This window comes from Manis pentadactyla, chromosome 6 (genome assembly GCF_030020395.1).
Source record: "Manis pentadactyla isolate mManPen7 chromosome 6, mManPen7.hap1, whole genome shotgun sequence".
NCBI lineage: Eukaryota > Metazoa > Chordata > Mammalia > Pholidota > Manidae > Manis > Manis pentadactyla.
The window spans coordinates 30,774,157-30,794,550 of record NC_080024.1 but is presented as its reverse complement, the minus strand read 5'-3'; the positions used below and the strand labels follow the sequence as shown (position 1 = coordinate 30,794,550).

General features: G+C 45.4%; 1 protein-coding gene across 10 annotated transcripts in view; it reads left to right on the top strand.

The window, feature by feature from the left end:
• The window catches only part of NRP2 (neuropilin 2), a 115,500-nt gene that overhangs the window by 14,102 nt on the left and 81,004 nt on the right, over window positions 1-20,394 (top strand). For all 10 annotated transcript variants that reach the window (XM_036928125.2, XM_036928124.2, XM_036928121.2 and 7 more), the window contains exons 2-3: window positions 40-217; window positions 18,481-18,662. In XM_036928125.2, the coding sequence (XP_036784020.1) occupies window positions 40-217; window positions 18,481-18,662 (360 nt within the window). The remainder of the gene's footprint in view (window positions 1-39; window positions 218-18,480; window positions 18,663-20,394) is intronic.

Genomic DNA, 20,394 nt, shown 5'->3' with positions numbered 1-20,394 from the left:
CATATTCTGAGTTCTCGGGTTGTTCGCCTTCTCTTGCAGACCAGCCCTGTGGAGGTCGTTTGAATTCCAAAGACGCTGGCTACATCACCTCCCCGGGTTACCCCCAGGATTACCCGTCGCACCAGAACTGCGAGTGGATTGTTTACGCCCCTGAACCCAACCAGAAGATTGTCCTCAACTTCAACCCTCACTTCGAAATTGAGAAGCACGACTGCAAGTAAGCACCACCTTGTGCCACTGTGCACACGTGAGACACACACTCCCGCCCGCCCCCCAGGCTGCTGCCACCTCTGCCACCTAAAGGCACCACTCCTCACCCCAGGACCTGCTCCTCAGTGGTGGATCCTGGCCCTAGAGGGAAACCTCAAGTCGGCATTCTCTTTCAGAGGAAGTAAAAGTCTAGTTGGTCCCCTAGTACGGAGGAAAGGGCCTTCTTGAATGAAGAGTGTAAAGGGTAGCACCCTACTTTCAAAAGCTGGCAGTGGAGGCAAATGCCATATGGGGGCAGGGGGTGGGCTATATACAACGTCAGCTCTAACTTTGGGATTTATTTACCTTCCCCTCGGAGATTACCCCATTTCCACTGCTGCTACCACATGTAGGAACCCCACCAGCTTCCTTAATAAACTAGTAGCCAGATCCCCAAGTGGAGACTTCCTCTACATCCAACTGGGGAGGATCAGGCTGTTATTTTAGGAAACAGCTGCTGGTTTCCTTAGAGAAAGAGAGTTAAAATTCTGAGTCTACACTAGGAGGTCTAAGATTCGCATTGATTCTTAGTATCTGTGCTACATGGGTTAGAATCTCAAAGCTGATGTTATGGATTATTTAACAAACACTGTTCTAATGGCTTTACAAATATCAATCCGTTCAGTTCTCACAATGGCCCTGGGAAGTTGGTGCCATTAAAATCTCCATTTTGCAGATGAGACAATCGAAGCCCAGAGAAGTTAAGTAAGTGGCTTGAGGTGGCTCACCTGTTCTGGCGTCATCAGTACTGTTACTTTGGAAATAGTAGCTTAGGTGTGAGTGGACAGTTAGACATCTGTGCTATGTTAACATGAATGTCCTGTAAGTTGAGGTGAAGGAGCAGGCAGTTTTGTAATGTCAAGAATGTGAAGTGCTCTGTGCCACCTAGTGGGCTCTAAAATCCCCTCATTTGAAACAAAAGTCAGAGTTTTCTGTACAAGAAAGACTGCCAATGATCATGTCCTGCTCCAAACAAGCACCTACAACTTGCCAATGCTCTGATGGGTGTTCGATGCCCCCTTATGATTAACAAATAGTCTGAGCATTCCTTGTGACCAAGACATTGTGAGTACTGAAAAATCTATCAAGGGGCCAACTGGCAGGAAAGGTACAAGGGAGCAGGCCTAAGCCCAGGACAGCACTTCCTCATGGAGGCACAAGGCCCCTCTGTAACAAGTGCTAGACTGTGAGGCGGTGAACTGATGTCATTCTTATCCTCCTAGGACTACTTTACACCTACATAATGATTTTCTCCTAACAAGAGGTAGTCTTTGTGGAAAACTGAAGGCTTTTCCAGCGAGACACCTCATGTGATGAAGAGTCATGAGATGGAGCTTGTGATGCCAGACCCCCTCTTGACTCAGTGGGTGACATAGGGTAGCTCATCAGTTCCTCTTTGTCTAGGTTAAATGCACAGGCTGGATACATTTGCATAATTTCTCAAGACTGCTGATTCCCTCACAGTGGACTTTACCAAGAATTTCTGTCAGAAGAGCTTTTTTATCAGATGGTTTTGCTCCCAGTGTCTCTGGCTGGGCTGCAGAAGGTTGGCACAAACTACAGCATAATGCACAGAGAGCTTGGGCCTGAGCTCAGAGAAATTTGACTAAGCACCTCTCTCGAATGAGGGCCAAATTCTGTTATGCTTATGCCAGCATACCTCCCACAGAAATTGCTAAGAGGTCATCTTATGTATATTCATAGGGGCAGAGGGAAAAAGCATGGCTTTTGGAAGGAAAAACTCGGGAGCTCATGGGCATGGCTTAAAATATGTTGGAAAGTATGAAAGGCCAGGAAAACATGCCCCTACCCTGTTTGGGGCTTCGGAGTATGCCTTTTGCTCAAAGGACTCTGCCTAGGGATTCAGGTTGCTGCAGTCTCCGGCAGCAAGAAGGGACAAAGCTGTCACCTCTTGCCGGACTTGGAGTAGGGGAAGCTGGTGAGTTACAGGTTCTGGCTTGTCATCCTTACTAAGTAATTTTCTGTTTTTCTCCCCAGTTCCCCATTCCATGCTTCTGACTTGAACCGAAAAGTCAGGAAGATCAGAAAAAAATTTTCTGGGGTCTCCTTCCCCCTGTGCCCAATTGTCAGAAAGGCTCTGCTGGGGTCAAGCCTCTACAACTTAACCATCTGTAATTCTCTCTCCCTGGCCACTTCCCCTCCATTCCCAGCTTCTCTCCCATTCTTATTAATCTTTGTATTTAGAAAGACACATCCTGTTCTCTCAATCTCTCACTCTGCAAGGTATTTTTAACATTCTTCCTTGACCATTTGCATTCAGAATAAATGGGTTTCTCCTCCCTCACGGCTTTGTTTCCCTTGCTTGTGAGACGAACAATTAATCTAATTGAAGTCCTGGAAGTTCTGTCTTGTCCCTCCTCTTTCCCTCTCTCATTTTCGTTTCAAAGGAGCTCCTGGGTTTGGAAAGCACATACTATCAAAGAAAATTAGACTCCTTTTTTGCTTTCATTTTGGGTGCATGTTTCAAATTGGATTTGGCTCTAAGGCCCATGGGGTAGATACTTAGCAAGAGAAAACTGCCTACACTGTCCTTCTGAGGAGACAACGAAGCAGAAACACCCCTGCAAAAAGGGAAATGAGTAAGAAAGTCAGAAACAAGCCAGCCCTCTGTGGAGAAAGGACAGTTGTCAGCATGCCCCCCTCGTGTTCCCACCTCTTCTTCCTATGCCCAAGATTAGCTGCGAAGAATGCCCCATGCACGACCTGGAAATGGGCCCCGATATGAGAGGATCACCCTGGCCAGTGGCCCCTAAGACCTTGGCTGTCTGTCCCTTGAAATCAACATAAAAAGGTTGAGGCCATTGAAGAATAAACCCCAGACAGACCTCTTCCCCTAACCATCGCTTGTTAATTTTTTTCCGTTTAAGCTTGCTGTCTGCTTGGAAACTTTCACTCACATGCCTTAGCTCTGTCTGAGTCAGTGCAGCCCAAGGCCACCATCTGTGCTGAGCGCCCAGGCTCTCCCCGGCTCTTTGCAGGAATCCAAACCCCCAGTACCCACAGGCTGCTCTGGGGCCTCTTCACCGGCTGTGGGCAGAGACCAAAGGCCCCCATGGCCCTGCCAGGTTGGTGTGGCTGAGGGACAAAGGGCAGGACTCAGGGCCATCTGAGCAAACAGGGAAAAGCCACTTCATTCCCTGTGGTGGGCAAGAGGAGACTGCTGCCTTTCGCTTGAGTCATCAGCCAAGGGCTGCATGTTCGGGTTTTCAAAACATGCGCACCCAATGTTGAACACTCTTTCCATTTCTGAAATCTAAAATATGTGTTTTTTTTTTTAAAACACCCCACTGCATATGATACACAGCTCACTTACGAATCCTCCAACAGGCCTCGCATCCCAGTCTATTCCAGAGGCTCAAATAAAACCAAAATCGAGAGTCTGTGTCCTTTTAAGAATTTCCAGATGGGTATCTTGAAAAACACGTTTCACAAAGTGCAAAAACCATTAGAAAGACTTGAAGGAACATTTCTTAGGCTAAAAACCCACACAGAAGTCCGAACCAATGACCTTATGTGTGTGTTCAGCACACTGATATCTCATTTATCAGGCAGCCTTGGAGAAGAGTGCTCCATCTAAGGGACATTTCTAGATACTAAAACAGCCCTTTATAGTTCTAAAAGTCTTTTTAAAAAAGAGTTTCTGATACAGGAAATTCTAAATCACATGCCACACTTCTTGTCTTCTCAAACAAAACTGATCCTAAGGAGAGTCAACTGTTCTTGATGATTCAGACTTCTGATTCTGAACTTCACTTTTTATGACAGAGGCTCAGTAGTGTCATATTTGGAGTAGATAGGTTTAGAGTTGAGTTTTTTGGGGTTTTTTTTTTTTGACCTTTTAAACTTCCCAGGCCTCAGTTTTCTCATCTGCAAAACTGATAATAATAATGGCTCTAAAAAAGAGTGCTGTGTCTCATTCACGTAAAAGCACAGGAAAATAGCAACTGGAAGCATCTTCGCACTTTATCACGGGGAAGCTTTCAACTTTCTTCTATCAATACACTTGATGTGTTTCTATTAATACTATTAATACACCTGTTCTGAGTGTTCTAGTCTCCTGGAGCCTTCCTTTTCTGACTTGTTTTCATTCTTTTATTATGTATATGGATATTGCTTCAGGAGGTCTTGCCCAAAACTTTTGGGAAGTTTTGGTTCTGAAGTCCAAGCGTTGCCTCAAGCCCATGCAATCCCAGGGCAGGCGTGTCTGGTTTACTTTGGTCAGCCACGCTCACAGCAGAACAAGGACTGGGGCCTTGTGTAAGAGTATCAGTGCACAGAGTCCTTGGCTTTCACTGAGCTGCTCATCATCTTTTCATCTGAAACCAGCCCCATCACCACCCATATTCTGGATATTTGAGGTGTGGGGATATTTGACTTTTACTTAAAGTGTCCTGGATAAACAAGGTATTCTGGTATTTTTTATGGCCAGAGGAACCTTCTAAATTTTAAAAGATGGGTCTATTTCTCCCCAAGGAGATGACAGTTTAGAAAGGTAGCAGTTTCTGACGTTGATAAATTGACTACAATGACAGGGAACAGAGCAGACCTCAATAATCTGACCCCTCCCCACCCAGCCAACAGTGATTCTCTGCACTCAGTAATCACCCTTGATTCCAAACAGCCAAACTCAGTCTTACACCTGCTTGACACCCTGTAAGTGTACAGTGCTCAGACTCTCCCCTGGCCTCCGCAGTGCCCAGCTGCATTATCTCTTCCTCTTCCCCTCGGTTTCCTTGACTCGCCCAGTTCTGAGTCCCCGGAGCATTGCCTATCACCTTGATTTGCTTGCTTGCCCTTAGTTCATGTATTCCTGTGAATCTTGTGTTAATGTAAATTCTCTAAGGGCACGGACCACGTATTTCATTTCCATAGTCCTGAAGATGCTGAGCAAGTGTGTGCGGATGATTGTTTCAGTAATAGTTTTACATTTGAGATGCCAGGACATGGGTTTGCACAGCATGAACCTGCAATGGAAGGCAGACAGAACTCTCTTCCCTATTCGTCCATCTTGTGATGTGACATAATGAAGCAAAAGCATAAGACACAGGCTTATGAAGTCATCAGCTTTCTGGGTCTTTCACCAACAAAATGGCCATAGATCATTCATGAAGTCACAGGTATTAAATAATGCCTACTCCTTGCCAGGCATGATGAGAGCATTGAGAATGCAGTGATGACCAGATCATACTTGTTGCCCTCTTGACACTTAGAGTTTGGGAGGACAAAGCGAGTAAAAAAAATGTGGTTATTGACAATCAAGCTACCAAATATGGAACATCACCTACAAGCCCAGCACTTTGCTAAGTGCTTTTCATTTCATCCTTGAAAAAAACCCATGAAGTCATTGTTATTCTTCCCATTTTGCAGATGAAAAAACTTGGGCTCAAAGAAATTAAGCAACTGGTCCATGGTCCCATTCTTGGAAGTGGGAGAGAAGGGATTTGAAGCCAGAATACCCTACTTCGCAACCTGTGCTCTTTACCCTTATACCCTATTGCCTCCCGCAACACTGCCTTCTGACTGGAGACATGATATGGGCATGTTATATGAGCCCACAGCATTGGGATGCGGACCTCGGCTGGGGAGATCATGGAAGGCTCCCTGATAGAGGTGATGTCTGCACTTGCTGAAGAAATCATCCAGGCAAAAGGGGAGAATGTATGGCTAAGGGCCCAGGCAGAGAATATCCTGTCAAAGACAAGAAGGGGAAAGAATTTCATGCCTTCAGGAACCACAATAATTGAGGGGGCATGCTCGTGACTTGTGACACAAGCCCTCTTCTCAGTGAAGAGGTGTTTGAGCAATGCTATTTAATTTTATTTCCTGGCCAGGTGACTTCCACCATCTCCAAGAGGGACCATGTTCAGGAAGCAGGAAAGACTGAGGTTATGGGTCTCTCTGCTGCCGCGCCCTCCCTGGTCATGGTCTCTACAGTTTCATACGCTTTGTGCAGGGAACTTCCCCCTCCCAGTTTAATGCCTGAAAGTACAGTTTGGCCTGGGAAAGTCCAAGTAACACCCTGGATTAACCTCCCCTCGCCAGTTTACTCCTGCACAGGACTCTTTCTGAACACATAGTTCTTTCCTGTGAATGGAGGGCAGAAGGCCACATTGCCCAATTAGAGGTGTGGCTTCCTCTGGTGTCTGCCTGAGTCTCTGAAAATCAAAGCAGAATGAGAGTGTTCTGTGGTTCAAGAGTGTGTGTTTCACTCAGGAGAGACCCTCAGGTTGATTACTCATGACATTATTACAGATTTACTGCCTGCCCAACCACAGAAGTATTCTGATTCCCCCAAGGAACCAATGAGCAGCAATACTTTCCTGTATTGCAACAACCCTGCTAATGACAGAAACAGATTCCCCTCCAGGTACGTGGTGCAATAAACAGGAACAGTCCTGCTGACTGGAGCTCAGCTGGCAGCCGACCCCAGCTTACCAACCTTGACTCCACCCAGAAACCTAGCTCTGAAGAAGTGGGGAAATCACCACAGATTGTTCTCCTCCTCCTACCAAGGTTAAAGAGCAGTTAGGACAACAGTTATTTTTGGCAGTTTGTTTTTAAATATGCGATGTTGCAATTGCAACTCTCCAAATGCAGGCTTTACTATGGCTGTCCTTCTTAACAATGCATTTTATCTTTTGATTGAGAAAATCACTTGAGATTTTCTAATACACAGTCCCACTTGTTCTGCCTCTCAAACCTGGCACCTTCTCTGAACCCAGGGTCCCAGAGGGCCAGCATCTCACCACATGTAACTCCATGTAATTCTCCTATCTAATTACACCGGGTGAGAGTCTGTCTTAAGAAATTCAGTGGGAGCTCCTGGTGCGGAGGGGATAAAGAAGAGAAGGAAATAGACCTAGTAAAAACATTAGGTTTTCCTAAAAAGGCATTTGTGTGTCTTCCTTGAGTCCTATAGAAAAAAAAAATTCTTTGTTTTGTCCTTGTTAGTGGCAGGGGGATTGAAACCTTTGGAGGAGAAATCTAACAGATAATTTAATTCCATTCTTCTACTTCTGCCTGTATAAATCATCCTAGGGGAAAAAATATATATATATATTCGCTGCCCTTGTCTTTCCTTCTAGAAAAGAGCTTCCATAATCGTCCTTCATTATGAAACCTAGTGCCTCACAACTCAGTTGATTGCAGAGTAGATGGTTGTATTTAATTTACATAATCAAAACTTTTTGTCCTAGAGGGAAAATCCCTGAAAAATGATAGCTGAGTCAAAATAAAATTTTAAAAAGAAGAAGAAAGAAAAATGTGTGTGTTGGGCTTAGGTGTGGGAGGGCAGCAAAGGACTCCACATGATAAAGGGAAATCCCCAAGATTTTTTATGCCTTTTTCCTGACTTTGTAGCCAAGCACCTTGGCAATCTATATATATTTTTCTGCTCTGCCTCCTTAGGGATTCAGTTGTATGTTTGTAGGTGGTATGGAGGGACTGTCCATCAGACAATAACAGCAAACATTTATTGCATGCTCAACAGGTGTCAGGCACCACTACACCAAGAACCTTCCACGTTTTACCTCAGCAACCACCCTATGCGGCTGGTTCTGCTGTTATTCCCACTTAACGAAGGAGGATACTGAGGCCCTGAGAGAGCACGCAGATAATATTGGTAGGGCTGGGATTTGAAGCCCGCCACTCAAAGCTGCCTTTGTACACACCTGTGTCCATGAACCTAGAGCTGTCATCCGCTGTCTCAATGCTTAGGCATTTGGGGCCTCTCTGATTTTCTTGGATACCTTTGACAAGTCTTTTACTTTTCTCTTTTTGATTCCTTTTCTTTGCCTCTTCCTGCCGGAGGTCACCTCTGGATGCCGGCAGGGCAGTCAAGGAGAGAGAGATCTTTCTGTGTCTTTAAATACAGGCTAGAGGCCTGACTCAGTCGATGATCTCCATCTGCCTCCCTGTCATCTACCTCCTCCTCCTCCTCTGGCTGGTTCCCTCCAGCCCCCCTCACCATCCTCTTCGAATTCCATGCCATCCCCCCACCACCTCACTCTCCAGCTGGAATCCAAAGATGTGAGGACAAGTAATAGAGTGTCAGCGGAAGTAATTGATTCCTCACACACAGAGAATTCTCCTGCCTCTAGTGTCAATGGAGCTGAACCAGAGTCTTGGAGGGTGAGCGAGACATGTAAACAGTCCATGGCTGAGCTGTCAGGGCGAAGCTAGACACACCGGAGAGTGAGTGAGAGGGAAAACGGTGGACCAAATAATTGTTTTATTGGAAAGGAAAGGAGTAAATAATATTTCAGCCCAAGAATTGGCAGTTTGAAAGAGATAGTTGAGGGCTAGCAGAAAGACTCATGATGCAGGTTTTAATGGAAGAGTTTTTCTTTGTCTCAAGGTAGAGGTTTCATTCCCCAGCCCCCCTTCTCCCATTATCATCATTATTATCATTAAAATAATTACTGTACCAATTACAGTTGATGAGACCTTGGGTTTATAGAGCACCTTTCATCTAAAAGTTCAAAGTGATTTATCTATGTGTCATCCCTTTCAGAGTGGTAGGAGGGTAAGGAAGTATTGTTGTTTTTGGTCTCATCCTCTGGGAAACTGAGGTCCAAGCAGATACAGGATTCAGTCCAAGTCTCAGGGTAGGCAGCTAGGTCAAGTGTTGGGCTACTGACTCCTTTCCTGGGGGTCTCTACTGCCCTTCTGCCCACCAAGGCCCTTATCCTTGTGTGTGGTGCTGAGGGCTCATCCCTCATATCCTGCCACACTCTGAGGGCCCTGCTAGCCACTGCAATAAGGTGGCCAGCCAGCTAGCCAGCAGCTCCGCACAAAGCAAACAGCCTGTGGGATAAATAAAGGTCCTTCCAGGTCTGACTCACACGGCTCCCATCCTGCTAGGACGCTTCCTGCAATCTGGTTCCCTTTCTTGTAGCAGCTAGTGTCCTCTCTAGACATTTTCCTTCCTGGTCTTAATGAACCTCCAGCCAAGAGCACCCAACATTCCTGAATGTTCATTGCTTCCATTCCCAACAGATGCCAGCCAGCTCTTTCAGAGCAGAGGGGTGTTTCTGGGATGGGGAGAGGGGTGTGCTTTAACTTGCCCTGCATGGACAGGATTGCTTTTGCTGCAAGCACGGCCACTGTGCCTTCAGCATTCAGCCATTGAAGAAAGCACGGTTACCAAGTGTCAGTTTGAGAGGCGGAAGCAGTTCCAGCTCACTGGCCCCTGCATGCTGTATTCAGAATCTCCACCCTGCCGTGGCAGACCCTTCCTGCTTAGACATTAGTCCAGGCCCATCATTTCCACACCAAGGTGCTTTCTGCACAGCGGTGACAAGTTTGCCCCTGGAGCCAGAAAAAGCTCTGAGCTCTGTAACCTGAAGCTCCCAGTGAATGAAATCCAAGGACAGAGCCCAGCACAACTGCCACCTACTCCCAGATTGTCCCCTGCTTGTTTCTGCCTGGCACTTTTTCAGATGAGTTTTGTATTTTCCAAGTTTTGTTATGAAGACTGGATGCCAGGACACAGGTATAGAAAATTGACTGGGAGCTTAAAACCCAAGAAAAACATAAAACCCTTTCCCAAAGCAGTGATTGAGTCCCTGCCGCTTGGCACACCTCATCCCCAGCAGGCTACCATTTCTTCAGACAGATGGGGAGGTTATGATTTGCTCTCACAACTAGACCCCCTGGGAGCCAGGGGTAGCGAGCTCCTGTCTCGGAGTGAACCATTCACTCAGCCCAGTGTGGGCATGCTACCAACACACCATGCCTGGGGAGGATGTACTCTGATTTCCCCTACATGGGTGCCAGTCACTTTTGCCCCTTCCAGTCAGCCCCAAGAGACATGGAGGCATGCTCCCTGTTCCCATTTATGAGGTGAGGCAAACTGAGGCCTGCAAGCTTGTTTGACCCCGGCTGGCTTTGGACAGTTCAGCAAGTCTCTAGCCCTGCTCACCTTCACATCTGAGAGCCAGCCTGCTAAGTGAATGGGCATAAATTGTGGGTGACTCTTACCTACTTCCTACATTACAAAATGCTAGCAAGGGGCCTATTAAGCTAACTGCAAAAGGTGAAGATTTTATAGACACATATAGCAGACCGAAGAAAGATCCAACAGTCGTGCTGAAAACAGCCTGCTCAAAAGCCTTAAACTTCACATTGGCACTGGGTTGCCTAGAAAACATTCCTTACATAAGCAAACATGTCCACCCAAGCTGGCCTCCTGAGTGCTTGCTGGTCCAGGAGTGGAACAGATCTGTGGCCACACGGCCTCAGGAATGCACGTTGCTGGGAAGCCAGGTCAGTGGGGGAAGCGGTGTTCAGCCAGAGGGTCAGGAGAGAAGTGGTGGAGGCTTTGTTGTGCGCCCTTAATTCTCTGGAAGTTCATACAGTGACTTATCCGACGCCCTGTCTGGAGCAGCCTCCTTCCTCACGTTGTGAGGCATTCTTGGCAGCCTGCTCCGTTAGGAACAATAAGATCACCCAGGCCCTCTCCATCATCCCAGGGCTTCTGTGGAAAAACAAGCAGCAATTATAAATAGATGTTATTTGTAGTTCCCATTTTTTTTGCCTTCAAGGTTCTTTGGAATAAGTCCTTTGGTTTGTTTTGGGTTATTCTCTTTGCATACTTCCTTTGCTGGGTGGTCAGATTTCCTCCCTTCTAAAGAGCCACGGTGACCCTAGCTGTGAGGGGCTTGTGGATAAGCCCCAGATATCAGGCATTTGTGGTGGGAAGAAATGAAAGCAGAAAATTAAACTGCAAACAGCTGCTATTAAAAAGGTACCAGCACCAATACAAATACACAAACAAATGGAGAGTCTTAGCAGTTTTCGAGTCCTTAGAGTTACGTAACATTATTAATAATAATAATAATAATAACAACAACAGCAGCAGCACCCCTTATGTGCTAAACACTGTACTAAGCTATTGACGCACATTAATTCACCCCTTTGAGGACATTTGCATACCCAGCTGTTCAGGACCCAGCAAATGGAGGAGGAGGGCAGTGGTTTCGAACCCAGCCAGCCTAGCAGGCTGGTTCCAGAGCCTGGACTCCAAAAACATGAGTTTGAAATGAAATCTCAAAAACTCAAGTGACTGAAGCACTGCTAATGAATTTGCACAGGAGGAGGGTTTTTAGAAACCACTCTCCCTAGTACCAAAGTTGGTTGGGGGGTATTGTGGGGGCACTGTCTCTAACTTTATGTTTCATCCCATCGACTTGTCCAATTTCCAAAGCGTCATGTGTATGTAACTCTTGTCTCCTCCAAGCCTACCATCCTGCTCTGTAGAACATGGGTAATGATAAAAATAGCCAGTGTCTCCCAGTGACTTTCTAAGGCATCCAGCTGGACTTGTCTGTACCTTAACAATACTTCCAGGAATCCCACAAGGAGGAAACTATATTCTTTCCATTTTATATATGAAGAAACTAAGACTCAGAGGGAATAAATGCCTTGCATGCAGTCTTATTACTAACAAGTGCTGGCAACTGGATGGATCTGTCTACAGAGCCCAGGCACTACAATTCCCAGAGTACACATATCCTTATAGATAGATATGTTTCTATGTAACAATAATTTAAGATATTTTCTGGTCACAGACCCTTTCCCTAGGAAAATGTACAAACACACAAAATTTCTGCCTGCGATTATAGGGGTTCCCCAACCTACTGAAACTCATCTGCGGACCCTACTGAAAATCCATGCATTTAAGAATATGTGCACTAGATGATACTTTAAGAGCTTATAAATACAGAGGATACTGTTCTCTCACTTGATAGGCCATATGTTCACATATGGGTGTATATGTGCTTATAAAAATACTTCACTTGCAAAATTAATATGTTATCCCATCTGAACACTCCCAAGTTAGATTTCTACTGGCTAAGTCTTGAAACCTTGAATTCCAAATCTGCTCACTGTTACTACTGGTGATTTATCTATTCATTTTGGCAAGTCCTTTCGGCTTTGTTTAAACAAAATAGCTAAATAAAAAGAGCAGGATTCTGTTAAGTCTGATACCAAGCAGTTTCTTTACACCTTGTACTTTCTAATGGTATTGCGCTGTGGCAATCTGCTATTTTCAGTGTTCTGAGATACTCATTCAACAATGGGAAAAAGCACAGAGGTGAGGTCTATGTGCCCTGAGGTGAGATTGCATTGGTTCAAAGCCTGCCTCTCACCTTTGCTCATCATGTGACTTTGGGCAGTTCACTTAACCTTTTCGAGCCTTAGTTTCTGCATCTGTAAACAGATGGTAACCATAACAGGGCCTGGTGTGTATCAGATGAGGATTAAATGAAATAACATCTAAACCAAGGGTCTAATCCACAGTAAATGCTCAGTAAATGAGAGCTCTTCCCATTGGTGTACCAGCCTCTTATTAAATAGATAGTACCATTAAGAGGGAGAAATTCAAGGAAATGAAATTTTTTTTTTTTAAATACTGAGCTGACTTCTTCATAAAGGTTGGATGGGTGAGCTGGCTTTGCACCTGAACTGACCAGAGACTTGTACATACATATGGGCCTGCAGCCTCTGTGTGTCTCCAGCAGTTTCTTCCTTGGGAAATCGTACATGACAGTGTTATTTTTGCCTCCTATCTTCCCTGCAGGGTTTAATGTAAGGATTAATAAGACAGTGTTTGTAGATGTCTTTGAGCTTCCTGGAAGAAAGGCACTCCAGGAGGTGGTAAATTCACTGGCCTCCATAATCTACTCATGAAATATGGAACTTTGAAAGTGTGAGAAAAATCTCAAATCACTTTGACAGCATTTTAATTATAGTTGATTTGTTTGCCGCTAATAGCGAAAATGCTGTCAGCATGATTTGAGACGTTTCTTCTACTTAAAATGTTATATTTCGTGATTTTGAGTCATGAGGCAACATTTTGGTTTCCTGATACAGCTGGCACAGCTCAGTGAGCGTGTTGGAGCACAAAGGAAACGGGTAGAAGATGGAGCAAACATCCGAGACCCCTGAGGAAGCACCATCACGCTGCACATTCTTCCTGACATGTAACACTGTCCTTAGGCCCCTCATTCATTTATTCACTCAACAAGAGTTTGCGAGCCATCCTCTGTGCCAGACACCACACAGGTTTTAGAAGCTCAACAGTGAGGGTGGATCCTTGCCCTCACAGTGCCCACTATCTATACAATAGGGCACAGATTCTAAACATATACGCAAGCGTGTTGACAAGACCTTTACAGATTATAGTAGCTAGAAAGGCACTAGGATAATAAGGGCATGCCATCTGAAATAGGGTGGTCAGGGCAGGCTCTGCTGAGGAGGTGACAGTTTGTACTGAGAAGAATGAGAAGTGACCAGCCACAGAAAACGCCAGCCAAGAGTATTGTAGGCAGAAAGAAGAAAAAGTTCAATGGTCCAGTGGCTGGAAAGAGCATGCCATGTATAAAATGTGATGTCTTGAGCCTTTTTTGATACAAATAGCATGAGAGGAGGCATGGCCTGGTTGCCAACAGTTTTGGCTTCAGGACTTGGGCAGGCACAGGTGCTCTGATGTGTAGAATCCAACCCCATAAAACAGACACAACCTTCTTTCTCAGAGCACCCAAGCACTCTACTTATGATATAGAAATCCCCTCCGAAGCAGTCCTTCGGGGTGTCTGGAAAGGCAGACTCTGCAAGGGGCTGGCCATTTCCCAGCCCCGCCAGAAGGGCCTCAGTGGGGTGACCCCTCTATCCCAGCCTTTGGGGGTCTGCGAGAGAGGTAGCAAGTACGGATTGAGTTACTGGGAAACTGGGAAGCCTCTTGTTCCTGTTTGCCTAGCAATGAGAGGGAAAGATGAGACTTGCTTTTTCATCCCTCTCCCCTGGACTCTTCAAATTAATTCCATTGCCAAGATTCCCATGCCCTGCCCCCCCACCCCCAAATGTGGGTTTGGGGAGAGAAATTAAGGCTTTGAAGTTGAGAAAGAAAAGTACAGAAAGTGTTCTCTAGACAAATGCACAACATGCAGATGTTGGAATCTGTGAGGAGAAAGGTAAAAGGCACTCGGGGAACCATTTCAGGAAAAAAAAGGAGTGGGTGTAAAGGGGGCTACTTCAGCTTAAGAAGGTAAATAAATAAATTAAATAATCAAAGGTAGTGTGAAGGCTTTGAAAGGAATTTTTTCATTTGGGGGAGATTATGAATAATGAAATGCAAACACAATAGTTAATATGTCTGTTAGCTGGTTTGTGTTTCCCTCCAGAAAATGAATAAAAGGTTCTAAGAGGAGCAGCTTTCTGGGTTATATCCTACCGGACTGCCGTTGGAATGAGCTCTCAGCTTGTACCCCAGACTCCTTTGCCAAACAAATGCACAATATTAGGTGCTAGATGCAAAACCATATTTATTCCAAGGCCACAAACTTCCTGGGCCTCTGCAAGGTCTTCCAAATGAACCTGAAAACACCAAAATTTCTAAGGAGATTTACTCCAGCTGTATCAAATCCCTAATAATAAAAATTTCCCCAAATGAGTCAGTCACACAGGAGGTAAATGAGACATTCTGTGTGAAGTCAGCATGTTATTTGGAGTGTGCCCTTTACACAAAAAGCCCAGCCAGAAGATCCTGTGGTTAACTGGGGCTTGTCCACAGAGCAGAACCTGGATGCTGAAGGGAAGGGGAATTTTAGCCACCAAATTGTAACTGTGCTGCTTTCCCCTCAAGCAAGCCTGATGGGAAAATGCAGGATTTCGAAATTCAAATAAGGGCTGAGTGCTTCACAAAAGGATTCACCAGAGGGCTCCTTTAAATAACAAGTGCAGAACGTTCACTTGATATATATGAACCTTCTTCAAAAATGCATCTTTTCACTGTATGTGTCTAGAGATATATAAGGGAGGTATCTGTAGCTGCTAGCATTACGAAAAAGGATTTGGAGCAGTATATCCATTGAGTACATTGAGGCAAGCTGATAGCTGTGGCGTTTCTGGGTAGCCTTGCTTTATCGCTGATTCTGTTTATCCCCTAAATTACCCATGGGTGGTAAGGCAACCAGATAAAACTCTTCCGCTTCTGATGAACAAGCTGGTGGGAAGTCAGGGCCCCTCTTGGCCCTTGCTAGAGAAACTGGCAACACAAAGACTGGAGTTATCTGGTGGTCTTTTAAAGAAAAAAAAAAACTTACACATTTATTGAGGCGTGGGCCCCATCCCTGGCACCATTCTAGGTGCTCCAGCATGCTGTGTCCCCTTTAGTCCCCGCTGAGATGCTGTGGCAGGGGTGGGGATGACGATGGCATGCGCTTTCTCATCTGCTAAATTACGAGAGCTGGGTTGTTTCTCTCAGCTCTTCTACTGTGAACAAAACTCTTAATGGAAGCAGCTTTATTTTATTTATTTGTGACATTAAAGAAATTCAGCGGAGCCTGCGATAGCTCAGTTGGTAGAGCGGAGGACTGTAGCGGGTCTCCGGTGGCATTAAAGAAATTCAGGCTTATCGTCAACAATTCTGAAAATAGAAGAGAACAAAGAAGAAAGTAAAAATAATCAATCATTCCACTACCTATGTATCTCATTACTGTTAATACTTTGGTATATAGTCTTTCAGACTTTTTCCTGTATATATATATATATGCATATATATATATGCAAGGAAATGTATATAAACACACATGTATTTTTAAATATGCTTTTAAAAATCTACTTTTCTTGACCTAACAATATATCATGGACATTTTTCCATGAAAGCAAAAAGACTAAACCTATATAGCACTATTTACTATAACAACAGAGTATTCCATTTTATAAGTATACCAAAATCCAATTTACTCACCCTTGGTTGTTGAAAATTTAGACATGCTGTTTATAAACAAAGTATCTTTTCACTTTTCACACACTTTTTAAATATGTGTACACACACAGAGATGCATATACATCTTTGTACAATTGTCTGAGTGTTTCTGTAGGAAAAATTACTAGCAGTAGGATTGCTGGATTAAAGGGTATGTACTTATTAACATTTATCATGTTTTTTGCCAAAACACCTCCGCAATGTTTTAACAGACGTACATTCCTTCTTATACTGCACCTCTACTCGCTCGCTGTGAAATGGGTGTGAGAAAACAGCAAATGAATGACAGCTAACACTGATTAGGCATGTACTAATTGCCAGGCTGTGGGCTCATACTTTATAAAGATGATGTCGGTCATTTAAATCTCACAACAACCCTACAAGAAAGATTCTAATCCCATTTTACTTTTGCTTTCCCTACTTCTGAGGCGCAGGAACATTAAGTGAGTTGTCTGAGGGCACCCAGCTAATATGGCCAAGCCAGGATCCCAACCCTGTTCTTTGAACTTCTGGGACTGGGGGGACTCCTTTGTACACGGCCATGCATTCCTTCCTTCAGGTGACCTGGGCAGCTGTGGGATACAGGGAGCTTCTCAACCACTGTGCAGGCTGCCAGGGCATCTGCATTACTCAGCTGAGAGTGACTGTCAGCAGGGCTTACCTCAGTGTGCAAACAGCAAGGAGGGCTTTTCCAGAAGGTTTGGGGAATTTTCCTTGAGAACAAGCTAAGTGTCTTTTCACTTTTTGTTTTGGAAGTGAGGAAGCACCATCTCCCACACTGAGATCACAGACCTAAATAGATTCCCCCACCCCCACCATCTTTCTCAATCTGTAGCCATCCCTCCAGAGCTTCCTGGGGAAAACCCTGCCCTCCTGTCTTCTCCAGCCTCTACCCTGCTTCTGTGATTCTTTTTGAAGGATCACAGCCCTTTGGAGTCTAAGAATGCACTAATACTGGTCCTCTCCTTATACTTCCTTCACAGGCTAATTTATTTGCAAATGGCTGAGCAGTGTGAAATATGGCTCCCAGGGGCTGCAGTGAAGCCTCAGGCCACTCTGGCTCAGACAGGGTGCTCCTGCAGGCAGCCAGCTTCCACAGACCGCGTGTGTGTGTGTGTGTGTGTGTGTGTGTGTGTGTGTGTCTGTGTGTGTGTGTGTCTGTGTGTGTGTGTGTCTGTGTGTGTGTGTGGCAGGAGCCGTAAAGGCATGTCTCAGGGAGGGCAGCCTTTACAGTCTCTCTTTTTACCAGAAAGAATGAGATTTCTTACATGTTGTTTTAACAGGTTGATGCAAAATAAACAAACAGGGAGGGAGAGGGAGATAGATGGTTTTCAGTAAATAATGGTACAGTGGCCAGCAATTTGAAGGGAGCTGCTGGGAAAAAAACTTTCCAGCTCAAAAGCAGTGATGGGAGCATTCACAGGGGCCCAGAGAAGGAGCACAAACCCGGCACAGTGACGCTTACGAGAGCCATGTCAAGGCTGAAAATCTATGTCTGCACAGATAAAACGGCATTGTATGCACGTCCCACCCCGCAAACCTAGCAAAGGTTGTCTAAGGTTTCTTACCCAACCCAGGCCAGTATGATTCCGTTTGAAATGAGCTCAGGCCTCGGCATAGAGAGGGCAGCCGTTCTGCTCCTTGCTGAGGCTGTTATGTGCCCCTAGACGCTGGGTCCCTGGGGATTCACCCCCTGCTTTTGGAGAAAGGTTTTTATTGCCTTATCTAATATGATGCTGATTCCTTTCAAAAACACGTTGTTGACTACACACTGCTGATGGGAACTTTGCAGAGTCATCTTAGGGTGGGTGGTGGCCCACAGCTGGGGAGTCTGTTTCATTCCCAGTTAAAGAGAAGACAAGAGGGGATGACGCAGGAGAAAGATCAAGGTGTGGGGAGGGGACAGGAGAATGAACAAATGTCTCTGATGCTCCCCAGTGTGCCTGGCTCAGTGCCTACCATCAGGTAGTTTTTCATTCCATCTCCATACCAGCCCTCTGAAAGAGATATTTTTTATCCTCATCCTACAGATGAAGAAATTGATGCAAAGTGGGTAAGTACCTTGCAGTGACCCATTACTGAGAAGAAACGACTAAGATTCAGAGCGATCATAATGGAAATAAAAATAGTACTGCAGAAGGAAGAAAAACATGTTTGTTTTGAGATATTTGATGGAATGTTATGCTCTTATGTGGGCAAGAGATAAGGCCTTAAAATCCAGCCATCCACTGAGGTGCCCATTCTGTCTGTGGCGCTAATAATGCAACTTCCTGGAGCTATGTATGCTGGCAAACATGAGGGCCTCTGTTCATTGATCTGAAACACCTGAATGTCTAGAAATGACGGGAGACCACATGAGTTAGAGTGAGGCCGTGGTCCTTTTCATTTCCTTAAAGGGATCTTTTCTCATACGTGCCCCTTGTGCCATGCTCACTTAGGTATGACTTCATTGAGATTCGGGATGGGGACAGTGAATCCGCAGACCTCCTGGGAAAGCACTGTGGGAACATCGCCCCACCCACCATCATCTCCTCCGGCTCCGTGCTCTACATCAAGTTCACCTCCGACTACGCCCGGCAGGGGGCAGGCTTCTCTCTCCGCTACGAGATCTTCAAGACAGGTCAGTGTGGTCCTGGGTGGAGGGCTGGCAGCTGGGCATCTTAAAGAAGATGGGTCACCGCCACCTGTGTCCGGCCGTGGTGCACTCTGTAAGGAAACGGTATCATAGTTATGTGCTCATAGACCAAGCCCAGTGGGTTCAGACAGGTGGTGAGGGTTACTGTTCTCTCTAGCCAGAGTGAGTTTGTGGAGCTGGAAGAGAAGAAATTTATTAGAGTTTGTAGAGTTGGAAGATGAACCTAAAGACATCCCAAGATGAAAAACTAGTTTAGGTTATTTTTCAACCTGAGAGGGCAAGTTGCTGGGTCACAGTTGGGAGCTGCCCTGCAGGCAGACAGATACTGTTTGTGGCACTGAAAGAGTAGGAGTTCCGGTTAAACAGAAAAAAGCACCTTTGGAAAGAATATGATTTCTGTGGCAAAGAGAAAATCTTGGTTGAACTTTTTCCCATTACTTCATGGTTTAATATTGCCTTTTTTTGGAATTCCTTGGGGTAAAAGGACATAATCTTTTCAGGCTTTAGAGTTGCCGAAGATCTCACTACAGCCCTCCACCCGACTGTGGGATCATGCAGTAGCTTTTAAATTCAAATATGGCTCCTAGAAATCCCCCTTGCTAATCCATTTTACCACTTCTAACCATTGAACCCCCACTTCCAAAACTCAGATAATGCTGACACCCTGAAGACCACTCAAAAGATTGCAGAAGAGGAGGCAGGGAATGTTGCGTTGCTTTTAAGTTGACTGCTCACCTTCCATTAGGGGGCCCCCTTAATTCCTTCAGGCCCCGAGGATACGGGACTGTTTTTATTTCTGTAACTGGATAAAGCCAATGTGGGGTGGCTCTTCACAAGATGTGGGGTCACCATCTACACTTAAGCACGCTGAGCAGCATGCCCTTCCCTCCAATGTGTGAGCCTATTTTCTTGAAGGTGAGTGAAGCCTATCCTCCAATTCTCCCCTCATCTCGTCTCACCCCCATCTCCAAGTGTGTTCCCGTCTCCAGCAGCCTAAGTTGTATAACTTGTGGATAGAGTCTGGTGCAAAGGGAGGCTGTCAACCTTGTCATCAAGAGGTCCAAGTCCGGCGCCGTTGAGTTCAGTGTGAGAGGAGCTATTCATATATGTTTCCTTTTTCACTAAACAGTTCTTGAAAGGAAATGGTAGCTGCTGAAAGCACTTTTTATATCCACTCTGTCTAAACATTTGTCGGATTTGTCTGCCTGAGAACAAAAACGTAGAATCCAATGAAGGGGTGGGGCCGAGGGAACTGTGTCAAGCCAGAGTGGGAGCCCGGACTGTCCCACAGGCACAGGTCCCAAGAAGGTCCACGTGCTGTGGGTGGTCATGCTCCTGACGACATGGGGTCAAGGGACTGACAATCTGTGTGTCCAGGGGCTCGGGGCTGGTGTGAGGCTCCCAAATAGCTTGGTCCACATTCCCTGTGTCCTGTGCAAAATTCAGATCAGTCATTATTACCAGCCCTGAGGTAGCGCTTGTCATACCACCTGCTGGGAAGCAGAGGGAGAGAAAAGAATAAAACAGGGTGTTTGCCCCCTTCTAGTGGGGGAGACAGGTGTGCAAACCCTCAGCACATAATAGATGTGCAGTAGATGTTGTCAGATGGATATACATAAATAGACTTGTTTGCTGAAAGGAAAGCTGTAATATGAGACAGAATGAATAAGCACTAAATACAGGTATGAAAAACTTACTATGATTATGTAAATGAGGG